The 22904-nt window shown below is 40.1% G+C and overlaps 1 protein-coding gene across 1 annotated transcript in view; it reads right to left on the minus strand.

Annotated features, from left to right (window-relative positions):
• ATRNL1 (attractin like 1) overlaps nt 1-22904 on the minus strand; it is a 538040-nt gene that overhangs the window by 423655 nt on the left and 91481 nt on the right. The window contains exon 9 of the mRNA XM_040992049.1: nt 22450-22633. Within this exon, the coding sequence (XP_040847983.1) occupies nt 22450-22633 (184 nt within the window). The remainder of the gene's footprint in view (nt 1-22449; nt 22634-22904) is intronic.

The raw sequence follows: 22904 nt of genomic DNA on the forward strand, positions 1-22904 counted from the left end.
AACAAAATAAAACATTACCTCTATTCTTACCATAAAAATAATTCATTTTGCTATTTCTGTGCTTTACATAAATGTAATCATATACATTATATTCATCTATGCAGATTGCTTTGCTAAGAATAGTTAAAACACATCCAGATTTTATATATAATTTAATTTATGCTCATAATGTATTTCTGAGAAACATTAAAATACAAATGTGCTTTTAATTAAAGTATAACACTGAGGATAAGTATTGAAAATACATGATCATATATATGCTAATAATTATAACTGACATTAATGAGAGAATATATAATAAAGGCATATGACAACATGAATCAACATTTTATAGCTATTCTAATTAAAAGCTTGGTACAAAACATTCAAATATAAACATAGTTAGCATATATGCCATAGTTAGTATGCAACATGATATAGCTCCTAAACCATGTATTATAATACCATTAATGCTTAATGAATGAGAAGCTAACTTCCAGAATGGGAACCTGAGGAGTTCCATAAATATTCTTCCTAGGGAAAGAATTACAGTTAGCAAAATGATAGTAATAACACAATCATACATGACAACAACAATATCCATTTATAGTCTCAGATTATTTTACTAAGAAATATTTATGCAAGATTACCTACTAAATAGTGATTACAACAGTAATAATCCATAGCATCGGACCCAATATTTGCTCCTCAGCTTACCCTCATACCTTGCTCACAGACACACAATCAATTCAGTTAGACACAATTTCTATCCCACCTGGGTAAGGCACCTTTATCCCTCAGTAACCAGTCCAGGCCAACCCAGTCTCACTGGGAGCAGCAGACTGCCCTCCAGCCATTCTTATGTTCACCAGCTTACAGCTGTACTGCAGGAAAAACCATGGATGTTCCTTCTCTTCCCAGGCCTTCCTCAAAGGTTATAACTGAACCAATGCAAGGCCCATTCAGTTCCGTCACGCAGCTCAATCAGGTTTCTTTCCCTCACCCCACTTGGAGGCTAGCTGAGGCGATCAGAGCTTATCAGTCCTACCCAATGCCCTACATTTAAGGCAGCAGTGTGTGACATTCCACAAGAAAAAATTTACAAAGTCAACCTGCACACAAACCTAAGGCGGTGGCACAAAGATTTTCCCTGTGTGGCAAAGACAGAAGATTCCAGAGCTCCGCCAAGGGAAACAGATGTATCAGAAAAAAAACTGTGAAACTTCAAGCCCAAGAGCGTCTCAAGAAGAAGGCTCACAGAAGGCAGCAAGTGCCTAGCTCACCTGCCCCTCTCTGTGTCTCTCCCTCCTTCCCCGGCCCACCATCCCGCGTGTCTAAGTCTTTGTATCATTGGTCCTTCAAGTAAATGTACATCTCTTCAAACAATGATTTTTCTTATAAGAAATGAATAGACAGGTGCTGGATTCATGAGAAAAATAATCAACCCACAAATTATCAAGAAGATTAACAGAGAAAATCAGGAAAGGGGAAGAAAATAAAACAGCTTATAAAAGCCTTGTTGGGATCCAAATAAACTTTAAGACATATCACACACACACACACACACACACACACACACACACACACACACACACACACAAACCCTGAGGGAGGGGCACTTGCCAGTGATCCACTGCATGAGATGCTCTCATAACTTATCTGGCTACTCTGCTTTGGGTTCAGCTGTTAATGAATCTTGCAAAGCAGCACAAGATGCTTTGGGCCTCTGCCTCCTATGTGAGATAGTTAGCTGGACTTCCACATTCCTCAGATGACACAAACCAGGTAAAGAATGAGATAGGGGGAAGAAGAAAAGGAGGGAAGGAGAGAAGGAGGGAAGGAGAGAAGGAAAGGGTGGGTAACATCCAGGCTGCAGTGAGAATATCCTTGAGGAGCAAAAAATGGCCAGCTGCAGGAAACAAGAAAGCTGTATATGGTAAATTACACTGACTACAGCTGCTCTGGGATACAAAAAGAACAAAGGCAGAAACACATTTCCAAGAGCCTGACTGATGAAATTTTTGGCAAAAAGTGAAAAAGCTGGGTCAGAGCAACGACTAGCATGTGCATAATGTATGACTGGGAGCAGGCCTGGTTGGGGAGCTAAGAGGAAACCCTGGCTGGGTTGGGATTCCCAGGGCAAGAGCCGGAGTAGGGGCTGTGGTCTGGTCTGGATATGACTGCAGTCTCCCTTGGCACAAGTGTGGGCTGGGACTGGACACACCAGCCTGGGCTAGACTCCAATACCATCTGGTGCTCTGGAGGACCAAGGTAGATATGGGACAGACTAGGCTAGGTCTCAGTCCCTACTGAGCCATGTGTGAGCTGTATGTGGGTATGGACAAACCATGGCTGAGCTAACATCCAACAGCAAGAACCAGATTGGGTTAACATCAGTCAGCAAAGGCCACTGTTCCTACTAGGACAGAAGTGGACTGAGTAGGGCTGGCCCATGGACCCCCTGGTATGTGCAAATTCTGGCAATAGGAGAGGTTCCGATGGAGGAGCCTAGGCAACTCCTCTGGCAGGACACAGTCCCAGCAGGTAAGCCCAAGAAGCATGATAAGAAACAGCCCAGAAAATGCCATGGGAAGTTTCCCACTGGCATACATTGCGCAAATGTCAGGGGCAGACCAGGCTGAACCAGTTTACATCACTCACTGGTGAATCTGAGCACCAGAACAGAGTGTGGGTCAGGCCAGGTTTGGTCACGACAAAAACCAGTGCACATTACGGAATGCCAAGCTGAGATGACCTCTACCAGATGTGGCCGCAGTGCCCAACAGCATACATGAAAACCAGGAGGGAAGGGGCAGAGTTGACAGGGGGAATATGGGAGGGGCTCCCTGCTGGACAGCTACTCCAGCTGGGATGGGGGCAGAACAGACTAGGAAGGGCTATAACACCTGTGCGCCTCACATGTGCTAGATCAGGTAAAAGGCAGGCTGGGCTGATTATTCCTACTGGTGCAAGCATAAAATAGAGTAGGTGAGAGTTGGTTGGGATTAGCCACAGCATCAGCTGGCAGAAGCTGGCACTGGGGGCTAATTCTGTCAAGTTAAACTACAAAACTACCTGGAGAATGCATAAACTGGGAGTGGGAGAGGCCTGGGAGGGAAATAGTGGGCTCCTCCGTCGGAGGAGTTACCACTTCCACGGGAGAGCATGAAAACCTGGACAGGGGATAGGGTGGCTAGATAGAAGGGCACCCAACAGCATGTGTGCGGGCTTGATAGTGGAGCTGGTTGGGTTGAACTAGGCTTCAATGTCCATTGACATGTATGAGAGCTGAATGGGATGTGGGACAGACTGGACTAGTCTGCTACACATACTGGCAAACCAGGACAGGGGCGGGCCTAGTGGGGGTTATTGTGGGTCGCTCTGACTAGGCTGCAGCTCCCGCTGGTTTATGTGAGGGCCAAGTATGTGCTGGGCAGAATCAGGTTGGACTGCAACACCCATTGGTTCCAGTGGAAGACAAAGCTGGAAACAGAACCAACCTAGCAATTGCAACCACCAGCTGATCGAGGCGATGGACTGTGCCAGGTCCTGTGCTTGCTAGAACATACAAGAATCTAGTCTAGGAACACCTCAGACAAAGTTTCTTTGGGGATCTCCCCAATTGAAATGCCGGACTCGGAACCCTAACCAAGAGAAGACAGAAAACAGAACAAGTCCATCAACCACCTCAGCTATATGTTGGCAGCAAAATACTGGGCAAATGTTGACTCTATGATGGACTATGTCAATCAGTGGATTCTTCAATGACCTCATCGTGCTTGTAGTGGCAAGACTGGCAGCGATTCATAACTGTTGAACTATCAAAACACTTGAGCAGGACCCTCAGAGCATGCCACACATCCGGGACCTGGGATGGGTGGTAGACTGGGTGGGGCTTTAACTCCCCCTTTACCTCAGATTCAGAAAAAAAAAAAAATGTGTGGAAATGATGGTGTTACCCACTTTCCTGTAGCCCTTGAACCTTTGTGCCCTAATCAACTATGTAAAGATTGTCAAAAATATAATAAAAATTTTAAAGGAGAAAGAAAAGAAAAGAAAAGAAAAGAAGAGAAAAGAAAAGAAAGGAAAAGAAAAGAAAGGAAAAGAAAAGAAAGGAAAAGAAAGGAAAAGAAAAGAGACCAGCATGGTAGCACGGCCTTCTAATCCTTCACCTGTGGATCCAACGTCTCATACAGACACTGGTTCATGTCCAACTCCTGGCTCAGCGCCCTGCTTACAGCCTGAGAAAGCAGCAAAGGGTGGCTCAAAGCTTTGCCTCTTTATATACACGTGGGAAACGCAGAGGAAGCTCCTAGCTTCTGACTTCAGATAAGCTCAGGTTCAATCATTATGGCTTCGCTTAGCCTACAATCCTACAATCCCACCAATGGTAAAGTCAGGTACCTTCTCCCCACATCCACACCAGAAGTGCTGTTAGTAGATTTCCAAATGTAAACCAAGCTCACTGGAGTTAGGTGGAATCTTAATGTGGTTTTTATTTTTATTTTACTAATAGCTAGGGACCCTGAGTATTTTTCATATGCCTACTAGCTATTAAAATGTGTTCTTTTGAAAAGTGTCTGTTCATTGCCCTCGTCCATGTCTTCACAGGGTTGTTTATTTTGCAGTTGTTGAGTTCTGAAACTCTGTAAATCCCGGATAGTAGTCCCCTATCTGTTGGGTATTGTGCAGATTTTCTCTCATTCTGATGGTTGCTTCACCACTTTACCATTGCCTTTGTTATACAGAGGACTCTTAGATGTAGTCCCTGTTTTTTTTTTTTTTTTTGGCTTTTCCTGCTTGTGCTTTGTATGACTTTTCTAAAAAATCTCGATTAATCCCTATATCTTACAGAGTGATTCCTATGCTTCCCTCTATGAGTTTGATGGTTTTTGGGTACACATTTAGGTCCTTGATCGATTTAGAGCTGATTTTGTGAGAGGTGGGGGATCTTCCTTCCCTCCAAACAAAGAAAAGCCCTGAACTACATAGTTAACTGCTGAATTCTACCAAACATTTCAAGAAGTTTACCCCAATTTGCCACAAGCTATTCAAAACAATAGAAAAAGAGGCAATCCTTCTAAACTCTTTCTACAAAGCCAACATCACCTGAACACCAAAGCCAGACTGAGAAACAACAGAGAAAGAAAACTAAGAACCAATATCGCTGATGAACAAACACAAAAATCTTCAACAAAATACTAGCCCACAGAATTCAGTAACACATCAGACAGATCATTCACCTAGGCCAGGTGTTGTGTATCCCTGGCATGCAGGAACTAACATATACAAATATTAAACATGCTACACTGCATCAAAAAACTGAAGAATAAAACCATGTGATCATATTAATAGGTGTAGAGAAGACATTTGATAAAATCCAACATCACTCCATGGTAAAAACCCTAAACAAAATAGGCATAAAAAGAACATTCTATAACACAATCAAACCAATACAAAGAAACCACAGTCAGCATCTTGCTAAATGGGAAGAGACTGGTAGTTTTTCCACTAAGGCCTGCTTCTAGACAAGAATGTTCATTTTCACCACTGCTTTTCAACATAATATTGAAAGAATTCGCTAGGGTATTAGGCAAGAAAAATAAATTAATACAATTCAAATCAAATGAGGAATTAAAATTACTCTTGTTTGCAAATGACATGAGTCTATACATGACAGAGTCAAAAGCCACAATCAAGATTCTATTTGGAATTCGTAAGAGTTTTTGCAGGGTATTCGGTTACAAAATTAATAAACATAAGTCACAAATAACTCCATGACTGAAGAAGAACTTGTAAATACAATCCCTTTAAAATAGTTCAGATGAATCATAATGCCTTGTTCATGGATTGAAAGCCTTGGTAACCTTTTAAGATAACCATATCCTCAAAACTGATTTACAGATTCAAGCCATTCTGTGTTTAAAAAAATTGTACTTTGGGGCCCAGTGCGATAACGTAATGGCTAACATCCTCACCTTATACGTGCCAGGATGTCATATAGGCACCAGTTCTAATCCCAGCAACCCCACTTCCCATCCAGCTCCCTGCTTGTGGCCTGAGAAAGCATTGGAGAATGGCCCAGCCTTGGGATCCTGCACCTGCATGGGAGACCCGGAAGAGGCTCTGGGCACCTGGATTCAGACTGACTCAGCCCCTGCCACTGCAGCCCCTTGGTGAGTGAACCAGAGGATGGAAGATCTTCCTCTCTGACTCTCCTCCTCTCTGTATATCTGCCTTTCCAATAAAAGTATATAAATCTTTTTTTAAAAAAATTGTACCTTGACCGCAACACTTTCCCCCACCTGAAAATTCACAAGATGATCCTAACAGTCAAATGGAAATAAGAATCAGTATAGCCAATTCAATGGAAGAAAACGATATTCTTTTTGACAAAGAGTGCCAGGATAATTATCAATATGCAAAAGAAAAAAGTTGGACCACTTCCCCCAAATAAATATTTATCTCAAAATACACCACACAGATGAATTCCACTGCTACAGATACATTGAAGACTTTAAGATAAAAATTTTTGCTTCAAATGTTCCTTTTAAAATTTTTGTCATTACTTTCTATGATATAATTTTGTAGGTATATTCTCACTTTTTCCCTCCCTACTTTTCCCTCTCACTACAATCCCTCATATTATCACAGTAGTATAAATCTTTAGTGACAGTTAAAGGTTTATTAGTCTTCTATTAACATGTGTCACATCGTTGTAGATACAGGCAATGACAGAAAATCTAGTGTCATATCATCAAAGGGCATTTAATTGTTTCATTACGAGTCCTTTCGTTAAGAGTAGAGATGCATATTGCAAACTATCTTCACTTCCTAGTTTGCTAGTCTATTTCACAGTCCAACTATGAGGATATATGTATTATACTTGTCTGCCTATAGATGTATTTGTTTGGTTTCTGTCCTTTTGGGATTGACTTATTTCACTGAGGACAATGGTATCCAGTTAGGACCATTTTGTTGCAAATGGTAGAATTTCATTCTTTTTAATGAGTGTTTAGTATTCCATGGAGTATATTACCACCGTCTTTATCCATTCCTCTTTCTTTAAAAAAAAAAAAATTCAGTTTCTATTTTTTCTTTAAAAAATTAAAAAAAAACATTATCTAATAAATGTAAAATGAAGAATATGAAAGAATAAACAAAATACTTAGCTAGTATAGAGACATTTAGTCAAACAAAATTTAAATTTCACTTCTCAAAAGACTCAAATAGGGAACTGTTACAATTCTTTGCACCTCCTCCCATAAATTCAGTAAGTTAAAATACTTGAGCATCCAAAAATTCTTATCATAATTTTGACAAGTCTGATATTGCTTTGACTTCTATATTTCAGTAACAATGGATCTTACTGGCCCTTATCTTTAGGATCATATTGCTAAAGTCCTGTTTCATCCCCTGTTTCAATTATTTGAATAAAAGCAAAATTTCCAAAGTTCTTCTCCCGCCTACAGCCAATCTAAATTCAACAGTGTGGAAACCCAATGAGCAGAAAGTTTATTCCGTTTTGTCAGTCATGATAACCATTTTCCTCCCACACTTCATGATCAATTAGTTGTTTATTCTCACTTCAATTATAGTGAAATAATTTTGCTTTTACAGGGGCTCATTTCAAAGTAGTCTTATCCTTAGTGCTTCAAATTAGATGCTATTCAAACCTATTACAACAAACTAGTGCAAAAAATTGACACCCAGGGTTCTTTGAAACCATGGTTTTGAAATATATGCCCTTTTCATAAGGTGGATTGTCGATGAAATTCTTGATAACTTAGAGACAATACATACATGCATAAAAAATGTGATGTTAAAAAATTCAAAGAGAATATAAACTACAGATGCTACCAATATTAAAGATCCCATGGTAATATTATGAATGTTTTTATAACATGCTAACTGAAGACATCAATTTCATAAATTCCTTAACATACATCTTAACAAAACCGACTTGAGAATAAATAAAACAGCTGAATGGTTTCATAAACATGTTGAATTATAAAGAATAATTCTACATGTAAAGAACAGAACAGACATGGTTTATTCAAAATTTACCAATATTAGTGTTCAGGTAAAACTGAATCCAATATTATACACCTTTCAGAGTATGAAAAAGAAAATATACCCACAACTTACTAGATGAGGATAACAAACTTAGTACTGAAAATGACACAAATGATTCAGGAAAACTTTGTACATAATTTACATATTAACATCAGAATGTGAGCCAACAGAAAATAATACACCTTGACTAAACTTGATCTAACATAAATGAATAGTAAAATAAATGTATATAAATACCCACATTAAACTACTTCACAGAAGAATCAGGTCATCACTCTCCAAAAGCATTTGATAGTCTACTAATATTTATTATTATATTTTTATGATGTTTATACACTTGATTAGGGCAGGAAGAGCCAAGAATTAGGGGGAAGTGGGTGAGACCATCATTTCCAAATTTTCTTTTTCTTCTTCCTCTATCTGGGGGGAGGAGAGAGGAGAGAGAAAAGGAGAAACCACACCAGCCTCCAAACTGCATCAGTACCTGGGGGTGGAGAAGAGCTACATAATGTCATCCCAGGGTCCCTGATGTGGAGCATGTGCTGAGGGGTCTGTTCAAGTGGTTTTGGTAGTTCTGAAATGCTGTTGATGTTGCTGATCATACACTTCCAAGGTTTACTGGCTGACACAGTCCACCTTAGAGTCTCCATTCACCCAGATATTTGCTGTCACCACTTGGCTGGAGGAGTTGACCAATTTGTTCTGCCCTCCTTCCTCTGCTATGGTACCAAATGTCCTCTGCAGGCTCCAATGAACTGCCATACCCTCCTTGTACATTCAGGTATGCCACCCTCTGATCCTAGTAAGACACTGAAGAGACCCAGTTCTGATACATGCACTCCACGGTCAGACCATAGACTGGGCAATTCTCCCTATGGTTGGAGTTCTAAGTACAGTGGTTCAGTTGGGGAAATCCCTAAAAAAACCTCATCTGAAATGATCACAGACCACCTCAAGTGTGCTTGGCCAGTATGGGATCCAACCCTGTTCATCAACCATATCAGCCTATGCACATACTGGTAGTAATAACTGCTGGGTCAGTTCTGTCTCCAGCTCCATCTCTGGCACAAACCAACAGATACTGAGGCCCAGACCAATCCTGCCCACCATACACTCAGTCATCATGTAAACCAGCAGAAGCTGAAGCCTAGAAACAGGAACCCCCAAGCCCCAATAGGCCCACCCCCAGCCCTGGTTTCTGTGCTTGCCATATATGCAGCAGAGTAGTCCAGTCTGTCCCACATCCCATTCAGCTCTTGTACAAGTGAATGGGCAACGAAGCCTAGCTCCACTCAACCAACTCCACTATGCAGCCTACACTCATGCCAGCAAGTGTCACCACCTTCTAGCCAGGCCCACCCCCAGCCCTGGTTCTCATGGTCACTGGCAATAGTTGCAGCCTACAAGAGAGGTGTTACAGTTTCCCTACTGGGCCTACTCCCAGTCCCAGATGTTACACTCTCCAAGTGGTTCTGCAGTTTAGCTTGACAGAATTCACCCCCATTCCCAGCACTTGCCAACTGATGTTGTGGCAAAGTGCAACCAGCCTGTGCAACTGGTATTGTAGCCCTAGGCAACCTGGTCTTCCCACATCCCAGCTGTCACGCTTGCCAGTGGGAGCAGTAGCCCCAAAGGAGACACCCACAGCATCACTCCTGGGCTGACACCCCCTACCCTGGGTATCACGTGTGCTGGTGGTGCTGTAGCCCAATCTGAAATGGCCCACCTCATAGCAGCATTTGTCGGTGAGTGTCATACCTGGTCTGTCCCCAGATCTAGCTCATGCTGGTCGGTGCTGAGGCCTAGTCCAGCCTGGACAGCCTAGAATCTGGGCCCTCATGTGCACTGCCTGGTGTTGTGGCCCAACCTGGGCTACCCTGCACCCTTACTGGTTCTTGAATCTGCCAGTGCGTGTTATGACCTGGCCTAGCCTGGTCTATTCCCCAGACCTGAGCCACATGTATGCCACTGGGTACCGTAACCTGGTCTGAGCTCCTCCCAGCCTTGATTCTTGTACTTACATGCAGCGACTACATCCCAACAGAGCAGCTTCCCAAGATCCTCTATCAGGTCATCTCCCAGTGGCAGATCTCGTGTTCACCAATGGATCCTTGACCTGTCCTGTCAGCAACAGTGGCTTGCCCAACTGGCCTACATCCATTCCGGTTCTTACTGTTGGGTGCTACAACCCAGCCACATCTGGTCTTGCATGGTTTAGCAGACCCAGGACCCAGACCCAGGTCTTGCATGGTTTAGCAGATGCAGAGTCCTAGCCCAGCCTGTCCTATACCTTCCCTGGCTCTCATGAGTACCAGTGGCTGCTGGAGTCCTGGCACACCCCAGAGCCAGTCCACACCCATGCCAAGGGACTCCTGGCACACCACAGAACCAGTCCACACCCATGCCAAGGGACATTGCAGTAATGTCCTGCCCAGACTGCTGCTGCCATTCCAGTTCTTGCGCTCACCAGTGTGAACCACAACCCATCTGAGGCGTCCCCTTAGCTCCCCAACCAGGCCTGTTCCAGTGACAGATCTTGTGCGTACCAATGGTTGTTCTGACCCAGGTTGGCATACCCTACCCCCCTGTCTTGGCCTTTGCCATCAGATGCTGTAGCCTGGCCTGATCTGTCCTGGCCTACCCCGAGTCCCAACTCTCACTGGTGGGTACTGCAGCCTAACCTTGGCCAGTCTACTCACATCTCTGTCTCATTCAAACCAATAGGTGTGATAGCCTAGCCTGGCATGATCCACCCTGTAGCCTGGCTCCTGCATGCTCAGCCCTGCCCAGTCTAGAACCAACCCACACACTTCCCGCCAGGTGGAGCTCCCTGGCCCAGTCTGACCAACACCCATGCCTGAAATCATCTACTTACTAGGAGGAGCTACAGCCTAGCAGGGGAGTGAATCTGGAGAGTGAAGCAGCACCAAGATTTCTCTTTCTCACTCCCTCTCCCTTTTTCTCTGTCCCTATTATCCCAATTTTTAAATAAACAAATTTCCTAAAAAGAAATACTAGTGCTATCACCACTTCTATGCAATAATGAACTAGAGATTATAGCTGAAACGATATGGCAAAAAAATTAATATATAAAGTCATGAAATCCTGAAAGAAACAAACAAAACTAGAATTATTTGCATATAACCTGATTCACTATTGAAAAAAAATTAACAAAAATTAGTAAAATACAGCAAGTTACTAAACATAAGAGTAATATATAAATCAATTGCTTTTCCATTCATCAAGTCACAACAGAAAGAAAGAAAATGTTACTCTACTGGTCATAAAAAAAATCCCTTCCTAAATCCTTGTCCAGTTATAATCACAGTAAGTGATCTTTTTCTGATAAGCAGCTGTCATCAGTTAAGTGAAAATGAGATCACATTTTAATATGATTAAAATGCAATCACACTGATCTTAATCTCGATTACTGGTGTCCATTTTAAAAGGCTATGTAAAACCAAATACAAACACATAGGAAGAAGGCCATGTGAATGACCCCAGCCACAGGTAACTGCCAGGGTTGCCTTGTACCCAGCAAAGTTTTACACTCCTGGCAGAAAAACAGGCAGCAGTTGGCAGGCATTCTGGGTTTGGTTCACGCTGACTCTGTGTTAACTATACCAGTGCACCAGCATAGTTTCCTATCTAAGGTTAAATCTGCAAAAGATAGGGCAAGTGAACTCCCACCACCTGCTTGCCAGGGTCCTCAAGCTGGAGTGGGAGCCACTGAGAGCTCCCATGTGGACAGAATTGCAGCCACAGGCCTCCTGGAACAGACCATTGCATCCGCCAGTACCAAAGTACTAGGAAAGTAGTGCCTGGGGGCAGGCCACGTAGGGGGATCAAGAGAGCCAGTGTGTTGGGGCTCCGTGGGCCAAGCCACAGCACCACAGGGCTGGGGGAGGAGGAGAGCCCACCAGTGGCTTTGGCATTGCAAACAACATGATGGTCTGATATGTCAGGATCTTCAATCTTAAGAATTAGACCCACGGGTGTGAGGTCTGACCTTGGAGAACATGCTGCATGATTATTCCACCTGTGTTGCTGATTCCTAGGCAAAGAAGCCAACATCTCTGAGTAATGATGTAGATGCTGAGGACATAACCTTTTGGCACTGAATGGAAGCTCTCCAGCTCATGACAGATCCATTAAATGAGATAGAAATTGAGTTCCAAACCTGGGATATGCAAACACCACACTCCTAATCAGTAAAAAGTAAGTCAAAAGATATAATCAATCTACACCCTTCAGCAACCCTTCATCTAATCAAACACTAATTCAGCAACCCTTAACCAAATTAAGTGACTAATTCAGCAGCTCTTGATCTAATTAAGAGTCAGAAATCTCTGAAGGAGAAATGAAATGGGACAGGAATATAAATAGCTTAGGCTCACAAGATAGAAGCCACACCCTCCCTGTTCTTTGTAAATCCCACCCACCTATATATCAAATGATCCAACCCCAGGATATACTTCCCCTGACCATGGACCTGGAGTTATGGAATGATGACACCAGGGGGTAGATCATGTCAGGCTGGGCCACAACACTCACCAGAAATAGACAGAACCAGATCTGGAAGCAGATTTTGTAGGGGACTATGGGCTGCAGGACATAGTTTACATGGCTAGTTTACACAGCTAGCAGGGACAATGATGTACTGGGCCAGGCTGGACCATGGAATTCACCTGACAAGAACCCACCTGATATTCACAGGGGCTGTGGCTAAGAGGAGGCAGGGTGCAACACTGCTGGTACATGCAAGGGCCAAGGGCCAGAACTGAGGGCAGACTATACCAATCAGGCCCACTGCCCCTGGTAGCAAGCATGAGAGATAGACATAGGTGTAGGCCTGATAGGGAAACTTGGGGAACTCTCCTATTAGTGCAAAGCTCCCACTGGGGAGCATGAAAACAAGCTGGAGCTGGGCCAAGCCAGACAAAGCTGTAGTACTTATGGGCATTTGTGTGGGCGGGGTTTGGGGACAAACCAAGCCAGGCCAAGCAAACACAAGACCTAGGACAGAATATGGGCTGCACCCATAGCTGGGTTGGGCTGCAACACCAAGGAACAAGGGGGGTGTTGGGGGGTGGGGGAAGTCTGGAGAAAGTATATACATTTTAAATAGCCCAAATCAAAATCAAAAACTTACAAACTGAATTCCTTGTTTACAAATATATTGATAAATGTTAGGAAATCTATAAAAACTGCAGATAGAGAACTTATACAGCATTAAAAACAATCGTTGTTACCTTTTTGGAAGAGTGGCATCAAGGAGGGACACAGGAGGTCCGCTGAAAACTGTAATATCCTTTCTCTCAGTTCAACTAGACAGTTTTCATTTTATTATGGTTCTGAAACCACATATGTATGTTTTCATAAACCCTTTTTTATAAGCGATATTTATTATAAAACTAGGAAAATATTAAGTACTATAGTTCTTAATCATCTTTAAAACCTATACTGATAAGTGTTTTTTTTTCGATCATCAAAATGTGATTTTAAGCAGGCAATCCAAAATTGGTAAATATCGGAAACTATTCTGGTGTTTACAAAGATAATAGTCTTTTGACCGTAGAAATATTATGCATTTGTTTTAACTTAGCAATTTTTTACTATATGTATGTGTACATACTTCTATTTCCCACATTAGTGTGTGCCATAAAATTTTAAACCACAAATTTCTCTTACTGATAACTTTGTAGGTTTATTCTCAAAACAGGGCTTGATACAAGTTTAAAATCTTATTAAAATAATTTTACACATTCACAGTACAAAGACATAAGGATGAAGTAGATGTTCGTTAGTATTACTGAAATATGATTCAACCAACAACACAGATCTAAAAGTACCCTGAATCACTTTCTCTAATCTGAAAGTTAAATTTCCAGAGAAATCACAAAGCTTAATAATTTAACATCTATTATTGAATATCTTATTGCAAAAATAACTTCTATTACATGTGAAGTTACTTCCATGTAATTATGCCTATCTTCATTTTGAACACATTTTCAAGTATGTAGGACTTCAAACACATTTTTTAAAACATGTATTTATTGTTATTGGAAATTCAGATATACACAGAGGAGGAGAGACAGAGGAAGATCTTCCATCTGATAATTTATTCCCCAAGTGGCTACAACAGCCGGTGCTGATCTGATCCGAAGCCAGGAGCTTCTTCTGGATCTCCCACGTGGGTGCAGGGTCCCAACACTTTGCACCATCCTCAACTGCTTTCTCAGGCCACAAGCAGGGAGCCAGAAGGGAAGCAGGACCACTGGGACACAAACTGGTGCACATATGGGATCCTGATGCGTTCAAGGCAAAGACTTTAACCACTAGGCTACCACACTAACTCCAATTTCAAAGACTTTAAAAGTATTAAATTAATATAGTACAATGGAATCATTTTCATTAGATTTATCATTTATCTTTCTAATATCTTTATAATTATAGCTGGAATATTTTATCTCATTTGAAGAGTAAATGGTAAAAAACAATAAGCTGTTAATTAGAGCTACTAGTTATCAATGATTCTGTGGTTGATACTCCTGATGTGTTAACACTGACTGCACATATTCACCAACTAAGAAACACAATACAAAGGGAAAGACAGGAACAACACGTCGAGACAACCAGAAATCTCTATTACAACAGAAAAGCCTTGCAATAAGACAGGGGGAACATAGGCTTTCATTATGAGTTCTGCAAATACAGACTAAGTCGTGAAGACCACAGTGACTTTGATTTTCAAAATCATTACACTAAACTTAAAATTCCATGGCAAAGGAGAAAATCAATCAATAAAACACAATAACAATATGAAAAGATTATTTGTCAAAAATGTGATCACTTGTATATCAAGAATACTTATTCTTGCTTACATTTCAAATGTAAAGAAGCGAGATCTTAACACTGAAGTGGTTAGTGGAGAAGCACTGATGATTTCAGATATGTCTGAATTTTTATGTCAAAATCCCCTTTAAATATTAAAAATAAAATTCAGAGCTATATATTAAAATCTGCCCAACATTTGTAATACTAATTTTCATATCATAGTTCTATTGTAATAATTTTCTAGAAATATGACATATTTACTGAAAAACACAAAAACCCTTAAGTGTTTAGTCCAATGAAAATATCGTTCAAAGTAAATATAAATGAGTTAGCACTCCAGAAACCACTCTGTTGCCCATTAAAATAGGCATTCAATTTTTTGTAGCCCAAAGCAACCTCCACTAGAAAGTCTAAGTACAAAACTTCACAGAAAAGGAATCGTATACTGTGAATTCTTCAAGTATTATCATGATGAAACACATTCGTGTAGATTTCTGAAAATTCTTCCATTTTTATCATTGCATAGCATTCTAAAATAGGAGTATTTGATTAATTTACCTTCTTGAACTGTTAATAGACACTTGATTGGTTTTCCAACTACTGATTACTACAAGCAAAACTTGCAAGGGGGCCCAGCGCGATGGCTCAGTGGCTAAAATGCTGTCTTTGCAAGCACCAGGATCCCATATAGGTGTAAGTTCATGTCTTGGCTTCTCCACTTCCCATTCAGCTCCCTGCTTACGGCCTGGGACAGCAGTAGAGAATGGCCCAAAGCCTTGGGACCCTTCCCCCTCATAGGTGACCCAGAAAAAGCTCCTGGCTGCTGGCTTTCAATCAGTTCAGCACCAACTGTTGTGGCCACTTGCGGAGTGAACCAGTAGATGGAAGATCTTTTTCTTTGTTTCTCCTCTATGTGTATCTGCTTTTGCAATAAAAAAATAAAAAATTTAAAAGGCCTACATAGATATTCTCCAAATTGGTTGTACATACATATATGCATTTGTTAGATACATAACAAGGTGCAGAACTATCGGTTTAAACATGAATAACACTGTATATGTCTGCATGTTTAGTTCGATCAAGATGTTTTTCTGATTACCTCAACCACTTTATGCACCTTTGTTGCAGAGAAGACTTTATACTGAAGACTTATTTAGGAGGCTAGCACTGTGTGCAGTGGGCAAAGCTGCAGCCTGCGGCATGAGTACTAACTAGAGTGACTGCCACATGCTAATATGTCTAGCAGAGCAGCAGAGCAGAGCCCAAGTGCTTGGCCCCTGTACCCACACTGGAGACTTTGATGAAGCTCTCAGCTCCTGGCTTCAGACCAGCCCAGCTCCGGCTGCCACACTCATCTGGAGAGTGAACTAGTGGATGGAAGCTCTCTCCTCTGCCTTTCTCTCTGTCTCTCTGACTCTGCCTACAAAAGGCAAAGTGATAAAAAGGAAGACAAAGATTTCTTTCAACTGTGCTCATTTCCCAATTGCTCTAACAATCAGGATTAGGCCAGGAAAAGCCAGGAGCTCAGTCTACTGTTGCCACACAGGAGGCAGGTACCCACGTACTTGAGCCATCCTCCACGGCCTTCCCAGCAATGTTAGCAGGGGCTGGATCAGAAGCCTAAAGGAGCAAGGACTTCAAGCCAGGAACTCCAGGCACTGTGATTTGGGATACAGGCATCCCGAGCAGTATCTTCTGTGAGTCATCTGACATTTTCCTACTATTTCCAGAATGAATGTCACTTGTTGGTTTTCTGCATGCAAATATCGCCCACTCAGCAGCTAGCCTGTTTACCATCTTACATTTTTGTTGTATAATTCAGCTTATCACTTTTATGAATTAAAAATAATATACAGTCTGTATAAACCAATTTTCTCTTATTAATATTACTTATCTATTTAAGAAATTGCTGTTTGTCCATGGACATAGAAATACATGCCTCTCTTTTTTTTTTAAGATTTATTTATTTTATTGGAAAGGCAGATATATAGAGAGAGGAGGAGAGGCAGAGAGGAAAATCTTCCATCCAATGATTCATTCCCCAAGTGACCGCAACGGCTGGTGCTGTGCCGATCCAAAGCCAGGAGCCAGAAACTTCTTTCCGGGTCTCCCATATGGGTGCAGGGTGCCAAGGCTTTGGGACATCCTCTACTGCTTTCCCAGGCCACAAGCAGGAAGCTGGATGGGAAGTGGAGCTGCCGGGATTAGAACTGGTGCCCACATGGGATGCCAGCATGCTCAAGGCAAGGACTTTAACCATCATGCTATCGCGCTGGGCTCAATACATGCCTCTCTTATCTCCTAAGATATTTACTAATTTATTTCCCACATTTATATACAATTGATCTGAAAGGGGGTAATAAAGGGTTCAGTATTAACTTTCCAATTCAACAACCAACTGACCCGGAACAATTTGCTGAAACACTGCTCCGTGTTGCCACCACTGCCATAGATGAAGTGATTCAATTTGTCTAGAGTTGCTATCTGCTGCAGCAGTGCATTCCTCAGTTGTGCATCATTAATTCAGTTTCATAAGTAGAGAAATCTTTCAGCTTTATTCTCACAAATCTCACCAGATTTAGCATTGTGACATAGTGAGTTAAGCCTACACCTGTGGCACTAGCATCCCTTTGGGAACTGGCTCAAGTCCTGGCTGCTCCGCTTTCAATCCAACTCCCACCTACTGCCCTTGGGAAAGCAGTGGAAGTCAGCTCAACGCTTGGGCCACTGTATCCACATGGGAGGCCTCCCGCCAGCTCCAGCCTCAGCAGCTGCATTCATTGGGGAATGAACCAATGGACAGAGAGCTCTCACAATCTCTCTCTGTAGCTATACCCTTCAAATAAGTCTTTTTAGAAATCTTTTTTTTTCTGCAAGATTTTCTAAAAAAGATATTTGCATGCAGAATACCAACCAGCAACATTCATTCTGGAAACAGAATTCCCACAAAAGATACCTATGATAACTATTTGTATTTTCCTAAATGTTTTAGAATAAGCATGTTATAATTCCAGAAGAAAAATATCTGCTGCGATCTAGTTTGGCATTACATTAAGTCTGTAAATCCCTTTGGAAAGAAAATCTAAATCTACAACAATGAGTTCTTCAAACAATTATCAAGTGTGGCCCCCATTTTTTTGGTCTCCTAACTTTTCACAGTAAGGTTTTATATCTTCTGTATAAAGACCCTACAAATACGTTATCAGATTTAATTTTTAAATTTCTGATGCTCTAGTGATAAAATAAAAACTGCTGCTTTTAAATTGTCATTTTTAATTGCTCCTGACAGATTTAGAATTATATTTTAAATTAACTTTAAATAGATTTATCATACATTACACAAAATCAAAATATATAATATTGCATATTTTACTTTATTTTATTCACTGGTAAGAAACACCAATACTGGGGGGTCAGCAAAATGGCTCAACCAGCTAATCCTCCACCTTCAAGCGCCAGCATCCCATATGGCCACCAGCTCAGGTCCCAGCTGCTCTACTTACCGTCCAGCTCCCTGCTTAAGTATAGAAAAACAACAGAGAATGGCTCAAGTGCTTGGGGCCCTGCACCCACATGAGAGACCTCGAGCAGGCCCCTGGCTACTGACTTCAGATCAGCTCAGCTTTGGCAGTTGCAGCCATTTGGGGAGTGAACCAGTGGATGGAAGATCTTTCTCGATCACTCCTCTCTGTCAATCTACCATTCCAACAAACATAAAGAGATCTTAGGAAGAAAAAATGAGAAAGACCAATACATTGTTCAATAGAAGTCCTGATTGTGAGCACCTTTAGTTCATTCTGATTTTAAAGGAAAAGCTCTCAGCTTTTCACTATAACATCTGAAGAAAAGCCTTGAGGTGTCCTGTACCTTTTACCACTTGAATGATTTGCTTATATTAACAGCTTTTCAAAAATTTTAACCATAAATATTTATTAATTTTATCCAAAATGTCTATCTTTTTGAAATTACAGAGCTTTATTTGTTTTATTTCTGTTCTTATTTTTTAATTACTCATAGTTTACATATTTTAACTAAATTTATAGTTAATAGGAACCAAAATGAATTTTTACTTCTCCCAATAATTGCTGGAGTCACCTAATTTTTTAAATCTATGTTTATGAAAAAGCAATACTATAATTTTTCTAAGCTATAATTTTTTTTCCATATTCTTCTATCAAGCTTGTACTAACCTGGGCCAGAACTGTGCAGGTTAGGCTGCCCCCTGCACTGTTGGCTGCCCACATAAGCTCCAGTTCAGATAGAGTTCCAGCTTGCCCCTTCTGATCCAGCTCCCTGCTACTGTGTCAGGGAAAGCAGACCCAAACAAGGCAGCTGCTGCCACCCACAAGGGAGACCTGGATGAGGCTCCTGGCTTCACTCCAAAAGTGGCACAAGCCCGCGTGCTTGGGCTATGTTTCTGCTGGGTCAGGAGAGCATGCAGGACTGGAAATGGCGCCTCAATAGGGAAGCAGCAGCCTAATGTTCCATGCCATGATGCTTACCCTCCTCCACCTGATTCTTTACTATAAAGTTTCAAGTTCTCTCCTAATATTCTCTATATTAAATTTGGATTCTTTAAACATATAACAAACTTTTAAGTCAGTATCTGATCATTCCATTGTACTGTTGTTTTTCCTATCTTCTTTTTTTAAGCCATTACTTTTCTAGCATATGCAAGATATTGCTTATGAGATATTAAAGAAACAATGGGGCTCAGGATGATACTAACTTCCTCAATAAACCAATGAAAGAATATCAGCATTCACAAGTGTATTTATCCTATGACCATTCAGAACTTGAAGGAATACACTAAGTCCTAGGAGCCTACCAAGCCTCATCTCCCTTGGCACACCTGGGAATAAATACCGGTCTTCCAGAGCTGTTGCTACAGCAATGTTCATGTTCTTATATAGTACTTAGGATTCATAACTACCTCAAGCACAGAAGGGCCAAGATAGGCCATATCCACCTTTCTTGACAAAAATCCTTCCTTTCTTAAATTGATGGTTTCGGTGCCTTTCACTGATGCTACAAGCTCATATAATTCCACATTTTTCCTACTGAATCAATACAATGTATATACATACACATTTTGCTCCAACAAAGAACTCCTCCAAACTTGCATCACCTAAAATCTCAAAAAACTCAAAAAACTAGCACAGGTATTTAATCATCTGTACAAAAACATGGAATCAGTTATGGGTTGCAAAAATAAAGATTACTCCACATAACGGACAAATAATAGTGATATCTTAAAACTACATAAAATATTACAAATTTTACATATAGTACAATCTATAATAACAATGGCCGAAAATCAGAAAGCAAAAGACAATAAAATCTCATGAATTCAATAAACTTTAAGGTTAACAGAAAATCAATTTTGTTTATTAATTAATTAATGTTTTTGAGAAATATCTGTTAAAATATTAAGGCAGCAATCATACTAGGAACTTATTTCTAATAAGGTCTTAATCATACTACTGTTTTATCAAATTCTCTAATAGGGCAAGTATCTAATACTATCTGTACACATAAAAAATTATCAGGTTAGATAATTATAGTTTTCTATGAAAAAGTACACCATGAAAATGATTCAGGTAGAAAAACATGAAATTAGAGAAAATTTTATTTAATTAGTGAACAAAAATTTGAATATATAATTTTGACTTTATCTACATTACACCCAGTTATTCTCTCATACATTTACTTGTATTCAACACGCTCCTTCAATGAGCATTGCTACTCCTACTGAACTGTGAATTATGCTGCCTCCTTTACACAGGTATTATATTTGCTTTTTTTGGTATTAGGCAATATAATACGTGCAAAACTATGATAAAAGCTGTTTGATAGAGGTTTAATCTCTATACAGGTTTGCTGTGCCTTATATACAATGCTTGGGGCAAGAAATGTTTCAGATTTCAGAGATCTGGGCATCTGGTATAGACTATATCATTTGAGCATTCCTAATTCAATAGTCCAACATGCTTCAAAATTCTAAAATTTTCATTCTTTCAGATTATACGATACTTAAAATATATGGCAATGCCTCTTGCTAACATGCAAAAAAAAAAACAAGGAGAAAAGCAGAGATAATACATAGAAAATTCAATGTATGTTATTTAATAGAAAAATTATTTACATATTTTAGTGCTTTTAAATATAAAGAATAATACTGAGGTGAACACAATGGTATAACAGGCAAAATTACTGCCTGAAGTGACAGCTTTCCACAGGGGCACTGGTTTGAGTCAGCAATTCCTCTTCCAATGCAGCTCCCTGCTGGTGATCCTGGGAGAGCAGCCGCAGATGGTGCCAGTACTCCTATGCAGGAGACCTGGAAGAAGATCTTGGCTCCCGGGTTAGAAATGGCGCACATCCAGTCATTGCAGACATTTGGGGAGAGAATCAATAGACTGAAGAGCTATCTCTCTCTCTACCTCACTCTCTCTGTCTACCTCTCTGTAATTGTGCCTTCTAAATAAATTTTTTTAAAAAAAGAATACTGCATTTTATTAGACCAAAGATAAGAAAAGGAAAAATCACAAGAAGAATTTTATAATTTTTTTAAAGAAATAAGAAATATGAAAAATGAAGGAGGTAGAACAAGTTACATTTTAATGAAAAATTGCATTTCATATAAACTCATAAAATATCTAAATGCTATGAGTTTAAAGAAATGTAATAATGTCATAAAATAAAAAGAGATAATTTCCCAGACTTTGCAAAAGGAAATTAATGCAACATAAACAGTGTATTAAAACATACATACTTATCCGGAGAATCACAACACAAAGAAATAACTAATATTTCAAGCACAGAGAATATACTACCTATATCAGGAAGAAATTTCTTAAACAAAAAAGTGTTAGCAGTAGTGGGAGAAATATTAACATCTGAAATGTTAACCAGTAATGAGAGAAATTGTAACATCAGTAAGCTACCTCCATTCCTATCCATACTGGCAAAAGTGACAGTCCTATTTTAATAATCAGATACAAAAAGTCCACTTTTCAGTGTATGACTTTCAGAAAGAACGGTACATGTGCATAAGAAGACCACTAAGAGGTGTGCAATGTAACACTGCTTATCACAGAAAATTCTACCTAACTGCCACTAGCTGTAAAACTTTAAAGTGAAGTGTTGAAACTGAACCAAAAAAAATACATACATACATATATATATTTAATGCACCACTGATGATAAAATAAGTACAAAGAACAGATTCTGAACTAGATATCAAAACTAAAAATTTACTCTACTAAATAAAATTGCTCACCTGAAATAAATATGGTATCAGCACTTACAAGTAATGCATATAGAATAAATAGCTCTATGAGACCCAAAGCCCTTTTAAAGGGAAACACTTATACTTATGATAGCTACACATCATTTCTTCTCATCTCTGCTATAAGACAGTACATTGTTACTCAAAATAGGGTTTGCAAAGGTCTAATTTCTCCAGGAAAAATAGTTAATAAGTATCATTATTATGCAAGTAGAAAATAAAATCAATGTCATTTTCCTTGTCATATTCCTATTCAGTCTACTCACCAAGTCTTAGTGTTAACTTCATATTTATAAAGATCATCCACCAATCCATATTTATTGCCTGGCAATGCTTTATAGCCTCCATGAACATATATGGACTTTGTGATCTCATCATACACACTGGTGTGGCCATATCCACCTTGGACAATAGCTCCTTTAGTATCTGGAACAAGCCAAGTGTTTGACGCTGTAACAGAAAGAAGATAAATCCTGAATCTCATGCAGCATTAACAGTATAACTAGCACATTAGCAAAATTACCTACTTGTTAGTTTTAAGGGTTAATTTTAAAGGTATATTTTTATGAATATACCATACCTAACATTCAGTTAGTCAATAAACTATCTATTAAATCTGTGCCAGATACCATGTTAGATGGTAGGGCTAAAACTGAATAATATTTGACCTTCCATAAACAAAATAAAGCTTTAAAATCCAAATTCTTACCTATGCAGAAGA

The sequence above is a fragment of the Ochotona curzoniae genome, unplaced genomic scaffold (assembly GCF_017591425.1).
Source record: "Ochotona curzoniae isolate NIBS_2020 unplaced genomic scaffold, NIBS_Ocur_1.0 contig_66, whole genome shotgun sequence".
NCBI classification, from domain to species: Eukaryota; Metazoa; Chordata; class Mammalia; order Lagomorpha; family Ochotonidae; genus Ochotona; species Ochotona curzoniae.